At 38.8% G+C, this 25,819-nt stretch overlaps 1 protein-coding gene and 1 long non-coding RNA gene across 3 annotated transcripts; both read right to left on the reverse strand.

The window, feature by feature from the left end:
* Nucleotides 1-766: 766 nt before the first annotated feature.
* LOC108438305 (interferon-induced very large GTPase 1-like) lies at nt 767-18,508 on the reverse strand. Of its 2 annotated transcripts, XM_017716036.2 has the most exons (7): nt 18,397-18,508; nt 16,834-16,892; nt 15,953-16,066; nt 15,218-15,850; nt 14,742-14,812; nt 12,357-12,440; nt 767-7,656 (listed from the first exon to the last, which is right to left on the reverse strand). In XM_017716036.2, the coding sequence occupies exons 3-7, from the start codon at nt 15,954-15,956 to the stop codon at nt 2,815-2,817; spliced, it is 5,634 nt and encodes a 1,877-aa protein (XP_017571525.1). In that variant the 5' UTR covers nt 15,957-16,066; nt 16,834-16,892; nt 18,397-18,508; the 3' UTR covers nt 767-2,814. The 2 variants fall into 2 exon arrangements, with proteins under 2 accessions (XP_017571525.1, XP_017571524.1); XM_017716035.2 differs by lacking the exon at nt 16,834-16,892.
* Nucleotides 18,509-19,633: 1,125 nt separating this feature from the next.
* LOC108438304 lies at nt 19,634-25,044 on the reverse strand. Its single transcript, XR_001858681.2, has 3 exons — nt 24,744-25,044; nt 22,985-23,140; nt 19,634-21,023 (listed from the first exon to the last, which is right to left on the reverse strand). It is a non-coding gene; the product is annotated as an uncharacterized LOC108438304 (long non-coding RNA).
* Between the last annotated feature and the right edge of the window lie 775 nt (nt 25,045-25,819).

Below are 25,819 nucleotides of genomic sequence, written 5' to 3' on the forward strand. Positions count from 1 at the left end.
AGTAGCAAAGGAGCAAATGAAAAAAAAAAACAATTCTTAAACAATTTACCTTACCTTAAAAAGCTTAAACTCGTTTCCCTATATCACTGAAGTTCATGGAAGAATAACTTAATTTATCTCCACCGGTAAATGTTACAGTCACAGTCAGTCACAGCCTTTCGCTCATTTACAGAAAACACGCCAGGATTCACACATTGATCTATTTTCAAATGCACAATTGTAGCCAGAGACAAAGCTAGGAACCAAGATTAAACAATTTTGAACTAATAAGAAGTGAATGTACTCAACAGCTAACCTGAGTACTTTAGATATTACATAAAACCAAAACCTATGGTAAAATAAGCACTTAGTTCGCTCTCTTCAACATCTACACTTCTGTTTATTTTCTTAAGTAGATCAGGGCTGCCCAAAGTTAGACCATTAGGACTTTTAATTTGGCCCAACAGAAATAGAGACCAAACTTTTTATATACGATGTATAACTTTCAAAATGATTATCTCCAGGTATCTGGAAAACACACACAATAATAAACTAATGAATTTGAGTAGCAGTATAAAGACCTATATTGTTTTCCCACGTAAAATTACATAATAAATAGATTTTTATCCAACTTCCTACTTTGACTTTAATGTATTAAGACACGGCCTCTTCAGTGATGCTTTGTATAATAACCCTGTGCAGCTGGCTTATGTATTTCAAGGCTTTGCACTTTTCTGCTCTGTCTAGATTAAAAAATAAACAGACAAACGAAAACAGAACGGTGTAGTTCATTCAGTCATTTGATTTATTCCTGGCTCTGATGTTTCATTACAAATGTTCTACATCTATAAACATCACATGATGAAAGATACACAATATGTACACAAGCTTTTTTGGCCTGGCGCAATACACACACACACACACACACACACACACACACACACACACACACACACACACACACACACACACACAAACAATAAAAGCATCAAGGAACAGTCAGAATGATCTACACAAAACAGTGAAAGATCATTTTTGAGAGACTTACTACCTCTTCACATTTTTAGTCAAAATGGACAGATTGACCTTGGCATATGGGTCACCAAACAATCAAACAATTTGGTGTGACTTTAACTAGTCTTTGTGGAGATGATATTCTGACAGCAGCTGTCAGATTTGGTGACCCCTATGCAAAGGCCAATCTGTCCACTACAGTCACAAAGGCTTTTTTGACTGAGATCTGATATCAGATATGGGCAGTTATGGCATTTCTGTGATTCAATCTCAAAATCATGTGACATTTGAATGAATTGTTAGACAGTTGCACCACATGTGAACATGCTACTCTTCATAGTTTAACAACAAATGTTTTCTACAATGTAGTAAATATTACATACACAAAGGCCCAATGCCATTTCACCCCTCGCCCCTACCACTTAGCCCTTACCAATCTGTTTTGCATGTTTGTGCAAAAACTTTGAGGGCTGCTGATTAATTGTGGTCAGGCAAGGTAACATTTCAAGGAATTTTCAGATCAGTGAGTGTATGTCAGTCTAATCATTGATGGGTGTTATGACACAGTTAAGTTTTTGTAAATAGAAGGACATTTACAAAACACATTTTACTGTTTTCTATGCTTTGGCAATAAATTAATCCCATAAAATGGTTCCTATATAATTAGACTTTCATATCACTGGACATCAATGACTAGGTAGTATTTTCAGAAAAAAATCATGAAACATGAAAAACACATATATTTTGTGATTTTTTTATTGTTCTTTGAGAGTGCACTTGAATAAAACAATTGTTCCTTTAAAAAAGCCTATTAAAAATTGATGCACTTCTAAATACTTAGAAGCAGTTAGACCATTGTTGGTAATGTAACTATTTGCAGTATAGAGAATCACTTCATGAAATAACCTGAATGGCAGTTTAGGTATGGACCTAAACCTGAAGTTATAATATGACTATGTTGTATATGTTACAATCTGAACTAAATAAATTAAAATATGTATGAAGAAAAATTATTATTATAATTGCTAGAGGAACGAAACAGCCAAATAATGAATACAGATTATTATCAGAGTATTAATCACAGTAATACCTCTGGGACAGGGGCATAAAAGTGACTTACATTTGCAAAACAACTATTAAAAGACTAAAAAACAATAAGAAAAAATATTGGTTAAGTAGTTAGGTAGTTAAAAACAATTAGACCAAATATGCTCAAGTGCATAATCAAATGTGACTGTAATATTGCAGCCCCATGCTGACATTGTGATTGACCTCTTCTGTTGCTTCATTCACAGTGTCCATCACACATTTTCCTTTGGATTTGACACTGCTTTCTAGAAACACGGGACTGTTTTCTTCCAATATGTAGTCATCAGCTCTCTTCTGAAAATCATTAAAGTATTCTTTGGGTTTCTAAGTGTATTCAGTGTGATTTTCCAGTGTTGTCTCCATTCTGATGTCATTGCATATTTTTCAGATTTAATGTTTCCACTAAATGCAGGAGCATCACAATAAATTTTTTCACTCAGATCAGTAGCAGTTTGGTCATATATTACCTGCAGAATCAATATCAAATCAAAGTGTATTCACAATTAACTGGCCAAACACAGTTGTAAAGGCTGCATCATTGCAGCAGCTTTTGTAGATGTTTAAACGAGGTCTAAATAAAATATAACTATTTTGAATTCAATTATTACACAAAGGGCAAATAGAATTTTCATATTTTGTCAACAAACAAAACCTTTTGGTCACATGAGCTGAATAGCAAGACACTAAAATCCACAAAAACACCGTAGGGGTGTTCAGTCAGCCAGAGTAACACTACAGCTCTCTTAAGCTTTCAATAGCTTTATCTTTAGTGTAATCCTTCCATTCACTGGGAATCTCTCCATGATTTTTGAATTTTTTCTTGTAATGGTTTTCCAGGTCCTCCTGAAATCTGCACACAAACCATTTCCAGTACGGCATCTCAGAATTATCAGGGCTGATATTCCATCTGGCGTATTCTCCACCTGCAGTTCTGTAGTTTCTAAAAGAAAACACTCCATCAGATGTTTTAAAATGCAGGAGATTATTTGAAACAGCTGTTGTGCAGAAATCTATCCCAAGCTCATTTTTCAAATTAACCTTGTAAGTCCATCCATTTGTTCCACAGTTACGGTGGAATCGGACACTGTGATCTCCAGTATGATCTTCCATTGTGTTGGTGCAGATGGCATTACAGAACGGACACTGTGCCCAGCAGCATTGGCAGAGGTGCTCAATCAGAATATCATCAGGTTTCTTCCTGAACATTTCCCATTTGAGGTCAGAAATGCTTTGAAAGCCAGTGCTTAGCTTTGGCATGATACTAGTTAGACCCTTGATCACAACCTGTGAGAGAAAGTCAAGGTCTGTAATTTCTTTCTTCTCAAGACACGACTTTTCTTTAAACTGAAGCTCATCTTTTAGTTTTTGGGATAAATGGTGCAGCCACATGCTGACATCTCCATTACTTTTTATCTTCTCTGTTGCTTCATTCACAGCATCCACCACACACTTTCCTTTGGAGATGATGTTGCTTTTAATGGTTTCTAGAACCACTGAACAGTTGTCTTCAAAAATGTAATCGTTGACCTTCTTCTTGATAAAATTGTTAAAATGTTCTCTGGGTTTTTGAATGTATTCAATGTATTTCTCAAATGACTCCTCTACTGCTAGTGATGTCAGAATGTGTTTTTCCAGATTTGACCTGTTTCCATTAAATGCAGGAATGTCACGTTTCATTTTCTCACTCAGATTAATGGCAGTTTGGTCATATGCTGCCTGCAGTATTGATGGTTCAAGTGTATCCACAATTACCTGACCAAACACAGCTGTGGAGGTCGCTCCATTGCAGTAGTTCTTGAAGATGTTGAGGTACTGCGGCCTCTGTTTCTCCAGGTACAGTCTTACATCATAGGCTTCCTTGAACTCCTTGTGCAGCTCAGCAAACTGGTCTGCTGCAAATTTACACACATAGAGGCATAAATCCACTGTGAATTCCTTTTTGAGTATAAACTTTGAGGTGCTGGATTCATATGCTTTTACTTTTTCTTTGACAGAAGCAATTATCTTTGGAATATAGATGCGACTGTATCCACGTTCTGCAATAGGTGCCTTCTGAGTTTCTGCCTTAATGTCTGTTTCAGTCCTTCTAATAAAAGCACTCAGTGAATTGTTATCGTCTTCTGTGAAAGTATTGGCTATGCAGCTGTCCTCAGACTCACTGTGTGTCTCATTTTTAACCATTTGTCCAAATACACAAGCATTCTTATTGTCATCTTCCTCTCCCTGTTCAATTGTTGATGGCAGATCTTCCTGGCTAGAGTCTTCTTGGATTTTAAGAATGATGTAGCCTGAATAATCCCCTAAAGCATCGATTCTTTTATAAACACTCTGAGTTTGTCGCTCACAAACCAGGCTTAGTTCATAGCTTTCTGACAAGATCTGTGTTACATCACTCCATATATTAATTTCGCCAAATGAGGGTGTGTCCTGAGTCAGTTCAGTGACCCACTTGGACCAGACAGCTTCAAATTCTTTCTCAAGTGCATCTTCCTCAGTTTCTTTGTTTTTCAAACAAAAGGCGAGATCTTTACTCAGTTTAAAAAGCATATCTTCATATGCTTTCTTTTCACAGTCGACCTTCTGCCTCGCTAATTTTAGTCGAATAACTTCATCCAACTTTCTCTTTGTTCCTTCTACAAGCTCATTGCAAAGATCTGCAATTTTTATCTGGAATCTTTCTTGCCATTGGATCAAAATTTCTTTGTCCCGATCTTCATCAAAGAACGTTTTGATTAATGTTTCTACATCTGTCTTTGTCTCTTTTAGGCATTCCACAATGTCCTTTTCATCAATCTTCAATGAATTTTCATTGGTGACTCTGTTGTGAAGCCTGTTCTCAATTGCCAGCATGGCACTCCTCAGACTCCATGTCCATTTACTGTACTCATGCTCCAGTTTCCTGTACACTGCAATCTCCAAAGTGTTTCTGAAGCTAAACACAAAATTTTCATCCAAAAGTGCATTCCATAAACTGCTGAATTTTTTTTTTAATTCTGAGAGTGTCACACCTCGGCTTTTGGAAATTTTCAAGAAGATGTTTCTTTTTAGCTCCTGAATGTTTTCAGAGTACAGAGGATTTGGTGGTGCCATGGGTGGGCTGCCCTCCCAGAGCTGTGCGAAATACCACACATCACTCCTCACATCAAATGCAATGACATCACTAAAACATTTTGCGTTGCAGTCTTCTTCTTTAGCAGCTAATTTTGTCATTTCATCAAGTTTGTCCAGCAAGCGCTTCCGTCCTTCCATGTTTTTCTCTCCAGCCATAACTTCTCCAACATTTTGATGCACAAACATGCAACAGGGATTCAGTCTCACTTTCTTCATCCTCATGAAGGCCTGAACAACAATCTGAAGGATGTCCTGCATGTCTGATGGATTCTCTCCAAAAATATTGATCAAAGTCATGTTTCCAAGACCAACAACAAATGTCGCAAGTCCATTGTCTTGTTGTCTTGTTGACATTCCAGTAAACTCTAGCGCCCGTAAGCCTTCAGTATCAACAACAACGATGTAATCAAACTTCAGTTTTGTCTTCATCTCCTCAGACACTTTGACCAGCTGCATGAAGGCTCCTTTGGTACACCTTCCAGCACTGACTGCAAACTGGAGTCCAAACATGGCATTGAGCATAGTGGATTTCCCAGAGCTCTGAATCCCCAAAACTGACAACACAAACACTCTCTTGTCACCTAATTTATTGATAAGTTCATCTAGAACAGCAGAAACCCAAATCACAGGAACATGTCCTGTATCACCATCCATCAGCTCCAGTGGATGCCCAGACAGCATCACCTCAACTGCAATTTTGGGGAGAGTGAAGTCTTTTTTTGCTACTTGAACAGTGGTAAATGACTCGTATATCTGACCCATCTCCCTGAGAATGTGTTCCATACCGAAGGACGCAGCGCTCAGTTTTTGTGATATTTGTTCAAGTTGTGTTTGGGCAGTCTTCATTTCCTCTGATTTGTCAGCTTGTCCATTTAGGTCCAGAACTTTTGACCAGGTTAGGTCATATGCTTGGCGGAAGCCAGAGAGCTCATCTGTGGTACAGTTATCCAGCAGGATCCCAAGCCATTTTAGAAAATAGCACTTCTCATTTTCTGTTAGTGACTTCATTGTGTGAATGAACAGCTCTATAAGTTTTGAAAGTCCATGTTGATGTTGCTTCTTGCGAATCTCCCTCATTTCAGCTTGCTTTTCACACTTTTGCTTCTCTATGTTGAGCCCTTGAAGTCTGTGTAGTTCCTTCTTTTTCTGGCACCACTCATGCCACAGTTTTCCTTGACATGGGAGATTCATCTCCTTAATTTTGGACAGTTCAGTTCCTTTCAGTAGCGCCATTATCTGCATAGCAGCTTCCTTCCCTTTCTGGCATTCCTCATCATTCTCATCTATTGTGATATTCTTGTTCTTACCCAGTTTGTTGAGACTGAAATTAGAAGGAGATTTTGAGAAACACTCTTTGATAGTGTTTTTGAGCTCCTCAGATACAGCTGCCTGATTCCTGCCTTTAAGACCAATTTTGTATTTCAGGCTCTTTGCCCTACTGACACAAGAGTCATCATCACAAAGTAAGCAAATTAGAGGCTTTGGGCCTTCAAAGAGCTTCTCTAGTATTTCATTATTTGTTATATTGTCATCTTGATTGTCTAAGACTACTACATTCACAGAAGACATTTCAGTCAGAATTTCCAGCTGTTTTTCATGGCTTTCTGCATCACCGTGTAGGTTACAGAATGCAACCAAATCAGTGAAATGATCGTTGCTTTTCCCTGATGGGCAATACCAAGCAATCTCCACTACACCTTCCATCAGTAGACGATCGCTGCTGCTGCTGATTGAGCAATGTCTGTGGAAAAATGTGTTGTGCTTTTCATTGATCAGGCTGTTAATCAGCTGAGACTTTGATGAAGAAATATAACCAATCCTGAAGAATGCCACCATTGAAGTTTCTGCTTCATAAATCAGCTTGGTATTGCTGGTCTTCTTACCCAAATTATCAGTGCTTTTCCAGCTCTTCCTCACTTGGCGAAAAGTCCACAGAGGAAATTCATTTGCCCCAGTGAAGGGATTGGGCACCAGTAGAGGCAGAGCATACTGACATTGTGAAAGCTTAGTCACTATCAGCTGCTTTAGAAAATTATCTGAGCAGTGGAACACAGCCATCTGAACATCCATGGGGTGAACAGAATCTTTACTTTTTGTTTCATCATGAGATACTGACTTTTTTCTTATGAAACCTGCAAATGTTTCCTCCCTGTCCTTGCTCACTGTTCCTGACTGAATGAGGTCCAGCTTGCTTACCGCTTGTTTTATGTTTCTTGCCCTGTAGTCCATCAACAGCAGCTTTATTAACAAGGTTTGAACCAATTCTTCCTCAGTACATGGCCCTTTGCAGTGTAATGACTGTGCAGTTATTTGAAGAATGTCTACAGGTTTTAGCCTTTCTTTCTGATTTGTTTTTAGGTGAAGTCTTGTAAACAGCTGGTGTGTGTTCTCCGCCAGTGGATTTTCTTTTTCTTCATAGTGGTGTTGGACATCTTCTGCTACTTCGAGCTCTACATATTCCCCCTGTAAAACAATTACATTTGTATTGTATTTCAGTGTATTTGACATGGCTCTCGCATTTCAAAAGAACTGAAAAGTCAGAAAAGCAACAGGCTGATTTATTCACTAATATTGCTTGACAACAAGAGGGCAGAGACAAAGGAGGAACCAGGGGCCAAGATGAAAAACGGACAACGAAAGCATATGGCTAAATGAAACAAGAAAACAGAATATAGAGTAGAATACTACACCTGCATTCTTCTGGCCCAGGGGGCATTCCACAAAGTGAGCTGACTCAATAAGCTTTTTCTCAAAAAGCCTGGTTGATTTGCGTCAATTTCAGTTCCAGGAAATAAGCTAATCTTAAGCCCCATTCAGCTTTTGTACAATCCTGCTCTGTGAAGGGCTAAAGCTGAGGTTTAGTGCAGCCTAATGAGTTCTATTGGATGAGCTATGTAAAGTAATAAAACGCTACTCTTGAACAACGTTCTGCATCAATACTGTCTAGTATACTGTTACATACAGAGCACACCATGTTTGTGGGGCCTAATAAGATTTGACATGAGGGATATAATTTTGTTATTGTTATATAGCATAAAAATAAAAAGCCAATTATAAATGAGCATGGCTTAATAAACTAATATGGAGAAGATAAAAGAAAAAGTCTTTAACTGCACAAAAGTGATCTAAATCAGAGGGTTATTCAGGATAAGAACATTATGACCTCCAAAATATTAGTTACTGTTGCTTATACAAATGTAACTGTAATGGTTACTCTTGTATGTGTATTTTCTGGCCAGATGTGATGCCCCTGCATTGTCAGAGGGTAATTGGTACCGCTGAACATTACAGGGTCTTTGTGGAACATCATAATGTCACAATCATAATTACAGCATTTAAAAACTCTGAGTATGTATTTCCAGGAGGTTCAGTAGAGTCTCAACATTACCCACCATTATAAGATTATTTATCTCTGCAGAGAATAAATAGTATAGTAACATTATGTATATTTACTCTATATTGGAATTCTCTTTATGGTTCACTTTCACCTGCTGCCATGTGTATTTTACACATGCTGTTTACAGCTCCATCATTTTAGTGGAAAAATTAGATTCATATGTAATATTACTGCTTTAAAAATTTAGTTTAATTATATATTATTTCAGTTATGTGAGTCATACAGTATATAGATTATATATATAGATATATATATAGTATATAGATTTTTAATCTGTAATATTTAATGAAATTTTATGCTGTTAACATGTTATGTCCAAGTATTAAGTAAGTGTTATTTGTATTAAGTATTATTTGCTTGCCTAAAATAATCATCATCATCGTTAACCGCTCAGTCCAGATAGGGTCACTGTAGCAGTTGAGAGAGCAGAGAATCCCAGATGACCCTGTCCCCTGGGAGGCATCCCGAACCACCTCAGCTGGCTCCTATCACTGCGGAAGAGTAGCAGCTCTACTCTGAGCTCGGTCCTCCTGGATGACCGAGCTCCTCAATCTGTCAAATAGAGCGCATCTCATTTCCTCCACTTGTATTCTCGATCTCATTCTTTCGGTCATTACCCACAGCTCATGACCATAGGTCAGGGTCGGGATGTAGACCAACCGATAAACAGAGAGCTTCACCTTATGGCTCAGCTCCCTCTTCACCAGTACAGTCCGGTACAGTGACTGCTTTACTGCTGCCGCCTGTTCCAGCCTGTGGCCGATCTCACAATCCCTCTTCCCATCACACTTGAACAAGACCCCAAGATACTTAAACTCTTCCACCTGGGGCCTTTCCCTTACCAGTGAGCACTGGAGGCATCCATGTGATTCAGCCAAAAGAACATCATCTGCAAATAGCAGAGACGCCATCCTCCAGCCTCCTGACCCCAGCTATGCCCCTGGACACTCTGTCCATGAATATCACAAACAGGAGTGGAGTCAGGGCACAACCCTGGCGCAGTCCAACGCTAACATTGAAAGGGTCCGACTTAATGCCGAGTATACGAACACAGCTCTCACTTCGCGAGTACAGCGATTGAATGGCCGGTCCATCGTTCCACGGCCGGGACGGAATCCGCCCCAACAGGCACCCACAAGCTTTTGCCCACAGCTACGCCTGGCAGCTTCCACAATGGAGGTTTTGAACAGGGTCCATTCATTCCATTCAGGACTCCATGTCCCCTACCTCCTCCGGGACATGAAAAAAGCTCTCCCGGAGGTGGGGATTGAAATCAATCCGAACAGGGGCCTCTGACAGTCATTCCCAGCACACCCTCACTATTTGTTTGGGCCTACCGGGTCTGACCATCAGTCTTCCCTGCCATCTGATCCAACTCACCACCAGATGGTGATCAGTTGACAGTTCAGCACCTCTCTTCACCTGGCTGTCCAGAACATATGGTGCCAAGTCAGAAGAAATGACAAAGTCGATCATTGACCTTGGACCCAAGGAGCTCTGGTACCATGTACACTTATGAACATCCTCATCTTCGAACTTGGTGTTCATTATGGACAATCCAGGCCTGGCACAGAAGTTTAGATCGGGCAGGCCGTTCTTCCCAAACATGCCTCTCCAGGTCTCCCAGTCATTGCCAACGTGAGCACTGAAGACTCCCAGTAAGACTATGGAGTTTGTAGGCGGGACCCTTTCCAGAACCCTGCCCACTCGCTACAAGAAGGCCGAATACTCTGACCTGTTGTTTGGTGCATAAGCACACACAACAGTCAGAGTTTTCCTCTCTGCGAATTTAATTCGCATTTAGGTGACCCTCTTGTCCATCGGGACAAATTCCAACTGTACAGTTGCCAGCCGGGGACTCGTGAGTATCCCCACACCTGCCAAGCGCCTCTCACCCTGTGCAACCCCTGAGTAGGAGAGGGACCAACCCCTATCCAGAAGTTTGGTTCCAGAGCTGACACTGTGGGCGGAGGTGAGCCCAACTGTATCTAGTTGGTACCTCTCCACCTCCTGCACAAGCTCCAGCTCCTTCCCCCCAGTGAGGTTACATTCCATGTACCAAGAGCCAGTTTCTGCCACAGGGACCTAGGCCTCCAAGGGCCTTCCTGCAATCTCCCACTGCCTATACAGCACTGCACCGCTCCCCATGCTGAACCTTGCAGGTGGTGGGCCCACATGGTCTCCCCAACGTTGCCTCTTCGGGCTGAGCCCAGCCGGGTTACGTGGGCTGCCTGGCCACCAGGCGCTCGCCGAGGAATGCTCTGAGGAATACCCCCAGGCCTGACTCCAGGGGTAGGTCCCAGTGACCCTCTCCTGGGCAGGGTACATGACTGTTTGTGTCCGTTGTGCATGGAGTTTTTGGATTGAGTTAGTCTGGGTCTTCACTCCAGACCCGTTCGCCCTGGGAGACCCTACCAGGAGCATATTGCTCCCGACGACTTAGCTCTGAAGATCCCTAGACCACACAATTGATTTTGCCACAAAATACATATGTTGAAATGTTTGTGACACATTGTGTTGTGTGTTGTTATGTAACACATCCCTATTAGATTAAGCATAAAATATTATAGACTAAAGCAGCTTCATACACCGTGTGTCCTAATATTCTTAGATTCTTATATAATTAGACTAAAAATTGAAATAAAATTATATTTAATATTAAACTAACTTTCTTCCATTGAAATGAATGAGTTAGAAGCAGCAAGTGTAAAATACACATAGCAGGAGGTGAAGGTAAAACATAGGGAAAGCTTCAAAACAGCACAGTGTAAATCTTTTTGTACAGAACATGAATCAATATAAATTAGTATTACATGTTGTATCTATTGTATTCATTAAAGGGGCTCCTTTAATGGACCTGATTCCAGAAAAACAGCAGCACTGGATTAGAATTGGAGGTGCCCTATCATTTGAGAAATAACACATTTTCAGAGATTATTCTCTCCAGTGAAACTTTTTGTTATAAAATATGTCTTTGAATGTTGGGACATTTTGTCCTCTCCGGCTCCTGGAGATACACACCCAGAGTTTGTAAATGCTGTACTTGTCAAAACACTGTATGCTTCTCCTCAAATGTTCTTTATAATGCAGGAGCATCCAGGGTCCGAAAGAGGAAGCAAAAGTTCTCATGACTAAAAAGAAAGTAAAGTGTAACTGACAATATTACAATTGGAGCTGGAAATTAAGAACATTTTGAGAAAGATATAAATGTAAAGTGGAGTAATTTTTAAGCATTATGCTTATATTATATAACATTTCATTTTTTTGCCCTGTGATGGACTGGCGACCTGTCCAGGGTGTATCCTGCCTTCCGCCCAATGACCGCTGGGATAGGCTCCAGCTCAAATGTATTTAAATGTGTTTGACCCTTGCTTGTTTTTTTCTGGATTTGCCTGTGTTTCTGCCTACTTGTTTTGACCCCTGCCTGTTATGACAATGAGAGTTGGATTACCACTAATAAAACCAGTTCGCATATGTAGCCTGCCTCAACTCATATGTTACATCAAGATTAAAAAAGTTTTTTTAGTGATTTTAGTGAAAATAAAACTACCAGTCAAAATTTTGCACTTATTTGTGCTTTCAAATTAAGCAATGTATTAGAGAAACAAAATTACCTGAAGGAAATGCAAATATGAAAATATTAAAGGTTTCCCTGGTGAAGCTGAGTAATTTTTTCTGTATTAATTTTCCTTATTTTTAGTATTGCCATGTGGACCTAAGTACTGTCCTTCATGCATTTTACACAAAACATTCATTTGGTACTCACCGAAAGATTACGTCTTTTTAGTTTGTCCCAGGCAGTTTGCGGCAGTGACTTTAAAGTCAGTAAAATTCTCAATGGTTTGGAGACCTAAAAAAGTATACAAAAGAGATATTTAATTAATATTTTTGTCTGCAGTTTGTTGGTAGTCCAACTGTGACATTATATTATCTGTCTACTTTCTAGCAAATAATGACATGCCTGAAATTTATTTGGCAGACAAGGTAACTACAAAAACACAAAGAACACAGGTTTAGAAATGCATAAATGTTATGTTATGAGGTTCCCCTTTCTGGACTTCAGATTCAAGTCAGGAGATTGGCTAGGCCATGCAAGTACCTTCACTTTTTTATTAACCAGTCTTGAATTTTTTTGGCTGTATGTTTTGGGTCATTGTCCTGTTGATGTCAGGTCCGATGTGTGACAGAAGGATAGCAGCAAGAGTGAAAGGCAAGGTTTACAAGACAGTAGTGCGTCCTGCTATGATGTATGGTTTGGAGACTGTGGCTCTGTCTAAAAGACGGGAGGCTGAGCTGGAGGTGGCGGAGATGAAGATGCTGAGATTTTTGTTGGGAGTGACAAGGATGGACAAGATTAGAAATGAGCAGATCAGAGGGACAGTGAAGGTGGAGCAGTTTGGAGATAAAGCCAGAGAGGTCAGGTTGAGATGGTTTGGACATGTGTAGAGGAGGAATAGTGGATATATTGGGCAAAGAATGTTGGAGATGGAGCTGCCGGGTAGAAGGAGAAGAGGTAGACCTCAGAGACGGTTTATGGATGTAGTGAAGGTGGACATGGAGATGGTTGGTGTAAAAGTAGAGGAGGCAGTGGATAGGGCAAGATGGAAGCAGATGATCCGCTGTGGCGACCCCTAAAGGGAGCAGCCAAAAGAAGAAGAAAGAAGAAGAAGTCCTGTTGATGTCCATCTTCTCCCCTTTCTTTGCTGATGACATCAAATTCTCCTTGACACTGTCCTGGTACATCACTCCACTCCTATTTTCTTTTGATGACTAGCACTATTATGATTTTCCCTGCATTGGACTGTGGGTAGGGTATTCCTGGGACCATACATGCAGTTTCTTTCCTTTAAACATGACGATTGATGATGATGATTGCTCCACGAGTTCTAATCAGAAAAATTAAACACAGAGATGTGCCTTCTAAATTTTGTACATAAGAATTTAAACTAATCAGTTTAAATTCTTATGTACAAAATTTAGAAGGCACATCTCTGTGTTTAATTTTTAGCAGAGGAGTTTTGCGTGGGGTGTAGGAACAGAAATGATTGGGGTGCAGTTCATTGCTAAATGTTCACTGAGTAATAGTTTCTGCTGCAGCTTTCAGGTTGTTCTGAAGTGACTGCTTTTCAAGTGACTGCTAGGTTTCCTCTCACCTTCTTTCCTTTGTCTGAGTGAAATCCTGCATGGTGCATCCGTCAGGGCATGATTGGTTGTAGTTACTTGACCTTTCCACTTGCATATTATCAAACCATTAGTACTGACAGGGCTTCTTAAGGTCTGTGCTAGAGCGCTGTAGCTTTTCCATTCAAGTGTTGTTTAATGCTGCTGTCCAAGAGGACTTCAGGAATCTACTTCATCTTTACCACGATTGCTACTTATTGTGTGGCAGTACCTTTTATAATGACACCAGGTACAATTTGCGCAAGAACATTTCTATTTGTGAAAGATTAATATGTAGAACTTAATTTATTTTTATTTATAGCCTATACATGTATGTATATTTTAAAATAGTGCTTGAATGTTTTTTCCTTTTAGTTTAGTTTTTAAGCATATCTTGATTTATACTGACAATTATGTACTTTTTGTTCCATCATATTCTTATTCACACTTATTAATTTATAATGAATAATTTATAAACATCAAATTCAAAATACTGAATGTTTGAAGTGGATATGTGAGGGTGTATCTCTACAAGGTAAGAGCCTGAATAATTCTGATCTGGTCTATTCTGCAGCTCTTTATAAATGTAAAGGCAGCATAATATAAAAAAAATTGGGACAGGAAAAATATTGAAGCCTCTGTACTTGATTTTGACAAAGAGTAAGCAGAGTGGACTATTTTGAGTACATTATTGGAAGAGCCAGTTCCTTGGAAACGATGATGATGATACTGGAACTGTTGAAGGTAAACGAAGAGGGCGACCAGCGACAAAGTGGACACAATCAGAAATATAATGAACCAGCCATTAAGAAGCCTAAAGTAAAAAAAAAGGCCAATCTGGAGAAACACTATTGAAATGGCTGGAAGCAACTTGATGGCACAAAAAAATGAATGTATAAATATTAATTATTAATTAATAATTATACATTGGTTGTTCCAAGCGATATTCTATGCTAAAGTGGATGATGGTGAAGAGTCAAAAACTACTTACCTTTTCTTTTTCTGTTATTTGTTTGCTGGCTGCAGCATCCACATCATCCTGTTGCTGTTGAGAGCTGCATGCTTATAATTTAAAAGTAGACAAAGGTATTGTTTTGTTATCAGGATGTAACCAGTAAATAGAATAAACTCTAATATATCAGTTATTTCCAACTGTAATTATATTTTTTATGTGATTTGAAATTGGGGTTAGTTATACTTTCACAGATAAATGTCAATAATTTCTCATTTCTAATTGCTGAGTAGGCTATTTACAAAAATGCAAAACAACACCATCAGAGCTGCACATGAAATCGTACACTATTATACTGACATGGAATATGTGCTGATTGTAAAGTATCTTTTGTTTTATTAATCAAAAAGCACATAATTTTTTTTGGACTCTTATGATTTCTTCTAAAGAAAACCTGATCATGTTCTAATGTAGTTGTTGACTGATATATGCTCAATGCAAAGTGTTTTGCTTACCACTTTGTTGGTTCTTACTGTCTTGCAGTCGTTCTCTGAGGTTTGAAGCTGTGTTGTACAGTTCTGCAGTGTAGCAGCACTGGTTGTTCTCAGAAACCATGCGCTCAATCTTCTCCAGCAGTGTTTTCATCTCTGATTGGTTGTTCATGCTCTTGCTGCAGGTGTGGTACCTGTCTCCACACTTCTGAAGCAGCTGCTCTAGAACAGGATTTTTTTTCAGGTCATCTATGATTGAGTCACAGTCCTCTTCCTTCTCATAGGTGAAGAGAATCATCATGAAAGGCAGCACACTTTCACCAAACATTCTTTGCAGCCATTCTAGTCCCATCTTATCTGTATCTGTTAACTGACCCACTTGGAGAACAAAGACGAAGGCATGGATTTCATTTTCATTGACTAGGCGAGTTATAGCCTCATCCACAGAGTCCAGGTAAAGTTCAGTGTCTTGCCAGTCCAGGATGTTAATTAAATTGACCTTGCGTCCTGATACATTCCTTGATTTTAAAACTTTCAGTGATACATCAGCACCATCTGCTGCAGGTTTATTTTGTCCGAGCAGAATGTTCTCACCTCCAAAGTGAACAGCAGAGCTGTTTCCGAACAGTGTAACAGTGAGCTCTTGGATCTTCTGATCTGAAAGGTAAAGCCATAAATTTGCTTTAAAATCAGACCACTCACATAGAGCTGTACTACCTGTACTACATGCTGTTTGTTGATATCACTGTATATGCTTACCCATCGTTCTGGATGATGAAAGACTGAAACTTGATGACTGTAGTTGTTTTTTCTTTTACTTTCCTGCTTGTCAGCTTGAAGAGGGCTTTCTTCTTTTTTGTCTCTTCATTGCTCCTAAGAAAACATATTTCTCATTAGTATATATTTCTTTAAAGGAAATGTAGTTTCTTTTAAAGAGTAACTACACCATAAGAACTTTTTCTTTAACAGCTGAAATGCACTTTTTTGTAATGTGAACGCATCTTTCTCAAACTGCATAAAACATTTTTATCACGGTCAGTCCCGCCTCTGTATAACAGGGAGTGAGGAGGCGGATGCGTTACGGAGATAAGCGAGATTTATTATGGACAAATCCAGGGTCATAGAACCAACACGGATTAATAGAGGCGTAGACATGACAAACAAAACAGAACAAACAGAACAGCATATAACAACCAACAAAGACCAGCAAACACAATGGCCAAACACAGGGCTTAAATACACAGGGAAAATAAAGGACAGATAGAAAACAGGTGGAGACAATCAGGGGTGGAGTCATGAAATGAGGGGGCTAAACCAAAACAAACGCACATGGACAGGACTGGGAGGGGCCAATCGTGACATTCTGCAGTATGCAGTGCCCCTCTGGTTCAACTCTTCTATAGGTATGGATGATGTGTGACACATCACATTATGCAAATCAGTACACCAATGTTACCGCCTCCCGATGAAGCCCGAATCGTGCCATGCATATAAAATGAAAGCTTAGGAGCCTAGAGCGAGATAACCACACTCACATGCTGACCTAACCTGACTCTTTACGACATTCTCATTTACAGAACATGATTCCACAAGCTCATAGGGTTTTCACTGTATAATGAAAATGACAATGTAAAACACACCTTACAGAGGTTGAATTAAGTGCCCAAACTTCTTGTCTTTGAGGTCCCAAATGCAATGTCTGTGGTGGGCCAAGGGTCAAAAAGACAAAAGTTTGTAGGTTTAGCCTTAGCCATATATTTGCCTGAGTTTCTAATATACATCAGAAAATTTACTGATCTTTGTACTTCAGTTATACAGTGAAGTGTATGTAGTGTAAATAGTCTAATTACAAACAGGTAAAACTTAAGTTCAGGTGTTTGTCATTATATTTGCACATTTTTACATATTTTGCAGCTGTCCATGTAGGCTAGGTAGGCTTGCATGATTTGCCATTATTATTATTTTTAACTAAACTAAATCAGCCAGGTTATTTTTTTTCTTTCTGTGTAGACCAATAATATACTGTGACATGCGCCCGCTCCCAGGGCCCCGACGAAGAATACCCAGAATACCCAGCGCTGTCCCAGAGCTGTAAGGTTGATCTTAACTACCAATTCCACCTGTTTCTGCTTACTGAAATCCATACGATGCTCTTTAATGTAAGTGCCCCTCACTAATGGAAGAGGCTTTAATAATGAAGAACAGAAAAACATTACATTTATACTGAATACAATGTTTTTATGATTAAAAAAAGATCAGCTTTTACTTAAAAGCTGATTATGAATATAATTACTACATAGATCAGTAGGACTGCTCAATCACAGTTCAATATCAAACCTTAGGTTTGGGCATTTGCATTACTAATGCTAACTTTTAAGTTGGATCCATACTGCTACTATTTCCACTACTACTACTCCTATTACTACTACTACTACTACTACTACTAATAATAATAATAATAATAATAATAATAATAATGTGCACTTTTATTTATGTATTTTTGGTTCTCTGCAGCACTCCTAAGTCCAGCATGGACAATCATCATAGTTCTTTTTGTTAGATGATGTAGTCCTGTGTGATCTGGCAGATACACAGCTAGCTCTGTTGTTGATAGCCAAATGTTTTGAAACATTACCCTGTGCCATTAGCCAGTCACTTTCTCAAACAATAGGTTCACCCTTGTGTTTCAAAGATTTATTTACATTCCAAAAATGCGTCAAGTAACCTTCTCGAATTTGAACCCCACCCTATAAATACTTTCTGCTGTCCCAGGTCTCCATATCTTTGTAGACCTTATTAGAGTCTTAAACTGAGAGAGGAAAGTCGGGGGTGTGGGATGGAAGTACTGAACATATGAATTCAGAAACTACTCTACACTTCAAGAACTTCATACAAACATTGTAGCCTGGAATCTTAAATGTGTCAGGATTCGGTCACTGTGTGTATGATGGTTACATGAATGTGGTGAACATTTGACCAGTTCAGCCTAACTCTAGATCTGACTTCCAAATGATATTATAACAAATATTATAACTTTTCTTTGTTAAAAAGGTTCAACAGTATGTTTTATGTTGTATTTGTCCTTCTAAATGGGTAGTTAACACAAGCCAAAACTGACTTTTGACCTGACCTAAAATGCCATTTCAGCATTTTGTAAATTTTCAGCAAATTGTAAAAGTGGAGTAAAAGTAACAAAATCTAACCTGAGTAGTGGTAAATTTCTTTGTTTCCTCTTGCTGTGGGTTCCTGTCGCTTGCTGTGAGATTTCTGCCTCAGGAACTGAAAGTAGTTTCTGTATTATTGAAGTTTGTGGGGCAGACTTCCTTGAAGTCACATGACTCAGTCAAGAATGTATAGCACTTTAACCTGTTACACCAGGACTGGTGGTTTAGGATTTCATTATTACTGTAATGTTAAAATTGTTTATTGTTCTTATTGTTGCTCTGTTGGAGAGCAGCTTTCATAAAAGCACAGATTGTATCAGAGCTGTAATCTGCAGCCGTTGGTAAACACAGTTGTTTAACATCTCCTCTTTGTGGATAAAGTGTGGTATGACACCTCCAAACTCTTTTCAGTCACACATTTACAAATATAATCAAATGTGAGATACTTGGACAAAAACGGTGTGTAGAGCCATTTTACAGCTGTTACGGTTCTGCTGCTGTTTGTATTGGTTATGAGAATACATGAGGGCACTAGAATGACTAAAGCTATGAAAATGTTCGTAAGGGAAAGCAGCCCCCGTGTAGCCCACTCCCCTGCTGTGGAGCGATTAACGCCTATTGTCTTGGCAATGATAAGCAATGCGTTGGAAGCGCCAATCCAGCGCGACGGAAAACTTGTAGAATCGTGTTTCAAAAGTTCTAATTCAAGGGCGTGTAGTAGCGACGGACAGAGCAGTGACGATTTCTCTAAGACTGCAAGCTCTGCTTCCCCTAAAATGTCAAACATTAAATGGTCAGATGTGTTCGGCTGTGTTAACATTTCATTGAATACAAATGCGTCAGAAGCTGAGCGTCTATTCACCTCAGCGGGAACGCATGGAGCGGGTTTTTTCATTGCTCTGAAACTCGCCGATCATTGGATAAACGCCTCGATTTTGTCCCGCCCCCGGGTCTTTACGCGGAGCTTCTGCAAGAAGATTGGAGGATCAGTCAAAAGGCTTGAATCCAGTTTTGATTGACAGCTATTTTGAGCTATTAACATCTAAAGACAAACTGCAACCCATTTCTTGGTGTTTGCTTTGTGAAATTACAGTATGAACAGAGTATTTCCTTGTTTCAGTTTAACATAATTTCAACATTTTCTTCGTTAGTTCGTTCAGTCAGTCGTTCATACTGCTGGTTATTAATAATTATATATATATATAGTGGACGAAACCAGTCCTGCGTGTTCGTTCATGCAAAAAAAAAGAGACGAGTAGATCAGACTGTGATCAGACTGAAGTGAAACAGTTTTATTACAGAATTCTGGAGAGGTTACAGAGAACATGCATCATGGATCTCCCAAGTAAGCTCTAACCTCCCAATGTGTTCTGGCGCCTTTTATACCCTGAAGCTGAATATGTGTGTGCGTATAAGCTGAACCTAAATGTGTACATGTTCCTGTTTAGTGGGTGCAATGGACATATGGTTTACCATATATGGATGCGAAAACCTCAAATGCTAACGGTTAAACACAGACCTACTTCAGTTTGTGGCCTTGGCCGGTTTCCTGTTGTTGAGTACATCTCTGCATGTCTGTTCTTCGCCTGTCCTGCCATGCGAATGTCATAATTAACGCTTTAACGCTAAGCGCGAGCTAATGTCTTCTGATATTAATGCTTAAAATTATGCTACTAAAAATGTAAAAATCCACAATATATAATTAGTGATGGGACTTGATTAAAATTTTTAATCGAGTTAATTACAGGGTCTGTAATTAATTAATCGCAATTAATTACAAAAATTATTTTGCTACTAAATTTTTGAATGAATACACATATATTCTTAACTACAAAACGTCTATTGCTTTTTGAATTTTTTTTATTGTTATTAAACCAACAGATGTGTTGGTGCTATTGTAGTTAATATAATTCAGATTTCAAGTATTCCAGGAACCCCTGATTGTTTAACTTATTTGAAAAATGAAAATAAATAAATGTAAACAGCACATTAGCCAATAATCATAGCACCTTTTCTTGTACAGAACTGTAAAAATTAAAAATAAACAAAACAACTATACAATATTGCAACGCGTGAGAGTTTAACATCTGGTGTAAACAAAAATTAAAGTGCCATTTCTAAAGTAACAACAGAATTATGGCAAAACTACATATTGCATTTAAGAGCATTGAATTTAACACAACATTCAACCTGCAATATTTTTGTACAACCAAAACATATAAAACTACTACTCCCACTCCATGCATGAGACTCTGGCAGCACTGGGCAGTTCCTTCAGTGACCGGCTCCTTCACCCCAAGTGTGTGAAGGAGCGCTATCCCTTACTCCTGTTACTCTGCTGCTGCTGCAAGACTGTGAATTTCCCCGCTGTGGGACTAATAAAGGATTATCTTATCTTATAACACTGAGGCTACTTTTTCTCCTTGAGCCAGTTACTGAGACAAACGAGCCTGTTCACATTTTCAGAGCTTAAGGCTGCTCTTTTCTTCTGGATGATGTTCCCAGCTTTCCACTCTGACAATTCCTTCATGAAGGCAGTCTTGAATTTCACAATGTAGGTAGAATCCTCATCAGAGACCTTCATAGTGTGGTCCAGGAATCATAAAACAGGCAAGACCGCAGAACACGAGACGTAAGTCTCTCCACCAAGAAGATCAGTCACATGTCTGCAGTGAGAAAGAAATAAAAATAAATTAGTTTATCAATTACAGTGATCAATTTAGGCAATAATTATTTAGAAAATACATTGCTCCATTTACCTGCATGGTTCAACACTGTAAAAAATGAGGCATTAAAATTACTTTAAAAAATTAAGGCAATAGTTTGCATGGATCTTTCTGAGTTGAATTAACTTTCTGTTCTATTAAGTAAATGCAACCTATCTAAGCCACTTAAAATATACTTAAATAAATTATCACAGTATAACTAAAATTACTATTTTGACTCAACCCCCCCCCCCCCCCAATCAACACAAAATATTGAAGTTAAATCTACTTACGTTTTCTAATAAACTCAACTAAATAAAATCAAAATGAATGACTACAAATTCAAGTTGTCCTAACTGATTTTTTTTAAGTTCTACCAACATAGAAAGATCCATGCAAACTATTGCCTTAATTTTGTTGCCTTTGTATTTCTTAAAATATAAGCCCACTTAACAACCACTCAAATAAATCAATTTCCATACATCAAATATATCTGCATTTATTAAAAGTGCAAACAATAAACATGCAGCAAAAGGACTTGCATATGCAGTCCTTAATTCTGTTTACATGAAACGTAAAATGTATTGCTTTCAAAAATAATAATATACAAATGTTGGTCACCTGAAAGTCACCATCATTGACTGTGCTGTGCATAACTGCTTTCTTTTTTTGTTCCCTCTAAAAACAGTTCTTAAATAAAACAGCAGAGCAACATACAACATATCTGAATTAACATTTGTTATGTGACATGAACAGACCAGTAATATCCAACAAAACGTTAATATAAACAAAGATTTGAGTGTGGCATGAAGTGTTCACAATAATACTTGAAAAGTTATACCTTTCGGATACAAGTTATCACTTCAATTAGCAACTGGTGTAATGAATCCAAGCCAAGTATTTAACCAATAAAAGTCTCAAACTCAAACAAAGCAAAACTCAAAACCATTTTGCAAAGCTGGTGGTAACAAATTCCACAGAATCTCTCAAGGCTATATGTTTCCCCTGAAGAGGACAGCAAGGGTTAAGCTAACAACTCGGTTTTTCAGAGACAACACCTTTGGAGAAAGTTTCAAACCATCAAGTTCCAGGAAGAGCTTCTAAAATACTTAAATTGTATCTCAGTGGTTTATGGTACAGCAAATTCAAGGTATTATATGAACCCCAGGAGAACACCACATGCCTGAAAACAATTAACAAATACCAAAAGGCTTGCAAATACAATCTTTAAAATTTAAGCTATACTTTATCTTTAAATTAAAACAAACATAATACACTGCTGAAAAATAAATAATAAATAGTGCTCAGTCCTGAAAGTCACTACCATTCACTGTGTAGTGCACAAGTTTTCTGTTTTCCCTCCCCCAAAAAGTTATTAAATAGAACAGAACTACGCCCAATACATCTGAAGTAACAGTTCTCAGCAGTTGTTACATGGCATTAACAGAGCAGTAATATCCAACAAAAAAAACGATGTAAAGATTTTGAGTCTGAGATTAAGTTTTCACCATAATACTCGCAAAGTTCTGTGGAAAGAAGTTATCATTTCCATTAACAGCCATTATAGTGAAGCCAAGACAATTACTTTGATAAAAGTCTCAACTGAATAACTCAAACAACAAAGCAAAACTTAAAACCATTTTGCAAAGCTGGTGATAAGAAATGTCAAAGAATCTTTCAAAGGCCTATTTGAGCAAAGCCATGCAAGAACCAGTTTTCTCAAACTGGTCCTCATGGACTGTCTGGGTGTCCCTGAGAACAGGTTTGAGAACCACTGCCATGTTCTTCCAAGAACTTTTAACATAATGTGGAGGTTCTTCAAACTTTAAATAGGTTCTTCGCATACATCAATTACAAAATGAGATTTTATGTTTTAAGGGAAACAAAGGTGGTTCTTCTGCAAAAAAAAAAAAATTGAATACCTTGTGCAAACAATTCATTATGGCTCGCATCCTTCCTCCTGCTGCTCCTCCCTTGGCAGTAAAGACAGAGAGCAGTTTTGGTGTATACTGGTCAACGAGAAACATGAATTTGGATTCTAGATGCAAAGTAGTTAGGCGCTGGAACTCCTCTTTGATCTGTAAATGCACAGGAAAAAATCCATTGTGCTGCAAGTGACATTCAAAAATAACTAGATTGACAATGGATCAAAACATACTGTTAAGTCAGCTCGCTAGCATTTAGCTACTTAGCTCGCTAGCAAAACGGCCTCGGCAGACTGAAAATCCACCCCCACCTAGAGTTAGCGTTTAGCATTTAGCTACCTAGCTTGGAAACAAGACTTACCGAAATACTTCTATCCAGAGAAAAGCATATTCATATATATCGATATCGGTTAACTCCTCTGTTTACGTTTATGCATCCTTGCACCAAAAAGCACGACATTTAAGGAGCTTATCAACCTTGCAATATGAGCAGAAAGGATTCAACAGAAAGTCAAACAAGAGGAAAAATAACCTCACAATTTAGAAAGCAAATCCGTAAGCCAGCTATGGCTTTAATGCCGACATAAATCTGCAAATACACTCTTACAAAGTTATTTTACATGTAGAAATTAGGTTATGATATACTAATATTTGAGGTGATAAGAAACCGTATATCAAACGTTTACGATGGCGCCCGTTTCGCAGCTTGCCTTGATTTAAACAGAACGAATGTTGCTCTGACGTCTAGAAAAATTAAGTAGATTTTGATGAGCTTGTTGAGTTCAGTTTATTCTGCAAACTATAAAGTTCATTAAGCATACAAATATTTAGAAACAGCGTAAACATGTTTATTTTGTGTGAATTTTAATGAAATTTTAAGTATAATTTGCTTTGAGTCAGAATCAGTTTTTACAGTGAAGGATGGCTGCCAACTTCTCTAGTTTTGTCCACTCTGCTGCTGATAATAAGACCAGTTTGTGCCTCTGTTTGTCCAGAGTAGCCTTTACTGCCTCTTTGTTTTTGAGAAGACGACGGATCATAAACAGTGTGGAGTTCCACCTTGTGGAAACATCCTGGATTAGGGGTTCATTTTCCTGGTCAAGTGCCCTTTGCTCTTTAGACAGTTCCATTGTGTTGGCTGGACTGTGTCTGAAATGACCCACAATCTTGCGGCACTTTGCTAGTACATCATTAAATCCACTACTGTCCAGGCACACAGTGATGGCATCTGGCATATTCTCCACCAGCAAAATATGCGCAACACATGGCATGTGCTGAAATGGGAGCTGTCTTGCTGCTGCCATCATGTTTCTGGCAAAATCGGTGCCAGTTGTTGTTACCTCAATTTTCCAGGACTCAGCTACAGAAAAAATGGTCTGCGCAGTTTACTGCATAATGTCTGTTGTTGACTTTCTCTACAGTGAGGGCGAAAGATGCTAATCGCCATACTTTGTTAACAACGCATACTGTGTGCGCGGTCACGCCAAGGTAGTTAGAATTGCTGACAGACGAACAATGGTTCCCTGTCAATGCAACACAATCAACTGAACTCAACAGGTCTTGTTTTGACTGCTGTTCATCATAAAACGGCCTGATCTTACTCGCCATGGTTTTCCTACAGGAGTTCGTAAGCAGGGTCCGATGTCGCGATCTAACACAGACTGTAGCCCCCTATCCTCTACCACCGAAAGTGGTCTACAGTCTGTTGCGATCCATTCAGCCAGGGAATTGCTTAATTTTTCAGACGTAGACTTACTTATTGTGGCCCTGAAACCTGGTCCAATGTGGGCTGGCTGGAGCGGTTATTTACCGCTGAAATCAGCTGTGGGGGCGGCTCAGCTTGCCGCAACATGTTTTGCATTGAGATGGTATTTTAGGCTTGAGTAGCTTCGGTGATCAGCAAACTCCTTTTTGCACAACTTGCATACAACAGTAGTCTTTTCGAAAGTCCCATCAGGACGTTTTTTAAAGCTAAAGTTGTCCCTCAGTGGACCAAGAGAAGCGGCTTCGTCGTCCATCGTTGTTGTTTGCGGATGTCGCTTGTGCATCAGATTTACAGGCGTGCTAGAACACGCGAATACAAAGGTTCCGGCTCCAAACTTTAAAAAAAAATCTGATTAATTCCGATAAAAGTTTTAACGGGTTAAAATCTTTGTAATTAATTAATCTAAATTAACGCGTTAAAGTCCCGGCCCTAAACATAACAAAAGAGTTGACTTATGGTCCTGCTAATTGCTGGCAAGAAGGAGGGGGTGATGTCCTGAAGATCCTGAAATCTCAGTCATGCTAGTGTTACCAGAAGAACGGCTTTGATTCTAGATTCAGCAGAACCTGTAGCAGATGTTCATGTTTCACATAATGTTTAAATAGAATTTGTATAGAACATGCAACATAAGGTTTGTAAAAGCAGAAACATAGAGATACTTGTCCGGAATCACAATCAAGAGCCCATATGAAGGACAAAAAACCCCACACTGATTATGTCTCCCGTACACAACTTTACCCAAATGCATGTACTGTCTTAGTGCAAACAGGTCAAAAACAGCAGCACCAGCAAACTGTTGTGTTTACATGTTTTTTTCTCTTTTTTCCTGTTGGCACCTCCTAGTAACATGAGTGCACATTTTAGCATGTGCAAATTTGGTGTTCAGTTAGGTTAAGCTGACATACAAATTGGGTTGTGTGGCATTCCCAATTTAACATTCTCCTTAAGAATGCACACAAATGAGAGAGATTAAGATCTAGAAAGACATTCCTGCATCTGTTCTCTTCACAGAAACAAACTACAGATTCTGTCCCATGAGTGATGACTGGTAAAGTCTAGGTGGATTG

This window comes from Pygocentrus nattereri, chromosome 1, assembly GCF_015220715.1.
Source record: "Pygocentrus nattereri isolate fPygNat1 chromosome 1, fPygNat1.pri, whole genome shotgun sequence".
Lineage (NCBI taxonomy): Eukaryota > Metazoa > Chordata > Actinopteri > Characiformes > Serrasalmidae > Pygocentrus > Pygocentrus nattereri.

What these genes read in the sequence shown, in the direction of transcription:
- LOC108438305 (XM_017716035.2), bottom strand. An exon ending in AAATAACAGAAAAAGAAAAG is followed by an intron (nt 12,441 to 14,741) that starts GTAAGTAGTTTT and finishes ATACTTTTTTAG; the next exon opens with GTCTCCAAACCATTGAGAAT. An exon ending in TAAAAAGACGTAATCTTTCG is followed by an intron (nt 7,657 to 12,356) that starts GTGAGTACCAAA and finishes ATTGTTTTACAG; the next exon opens with GGGGAATATGTAGAGCTCGA.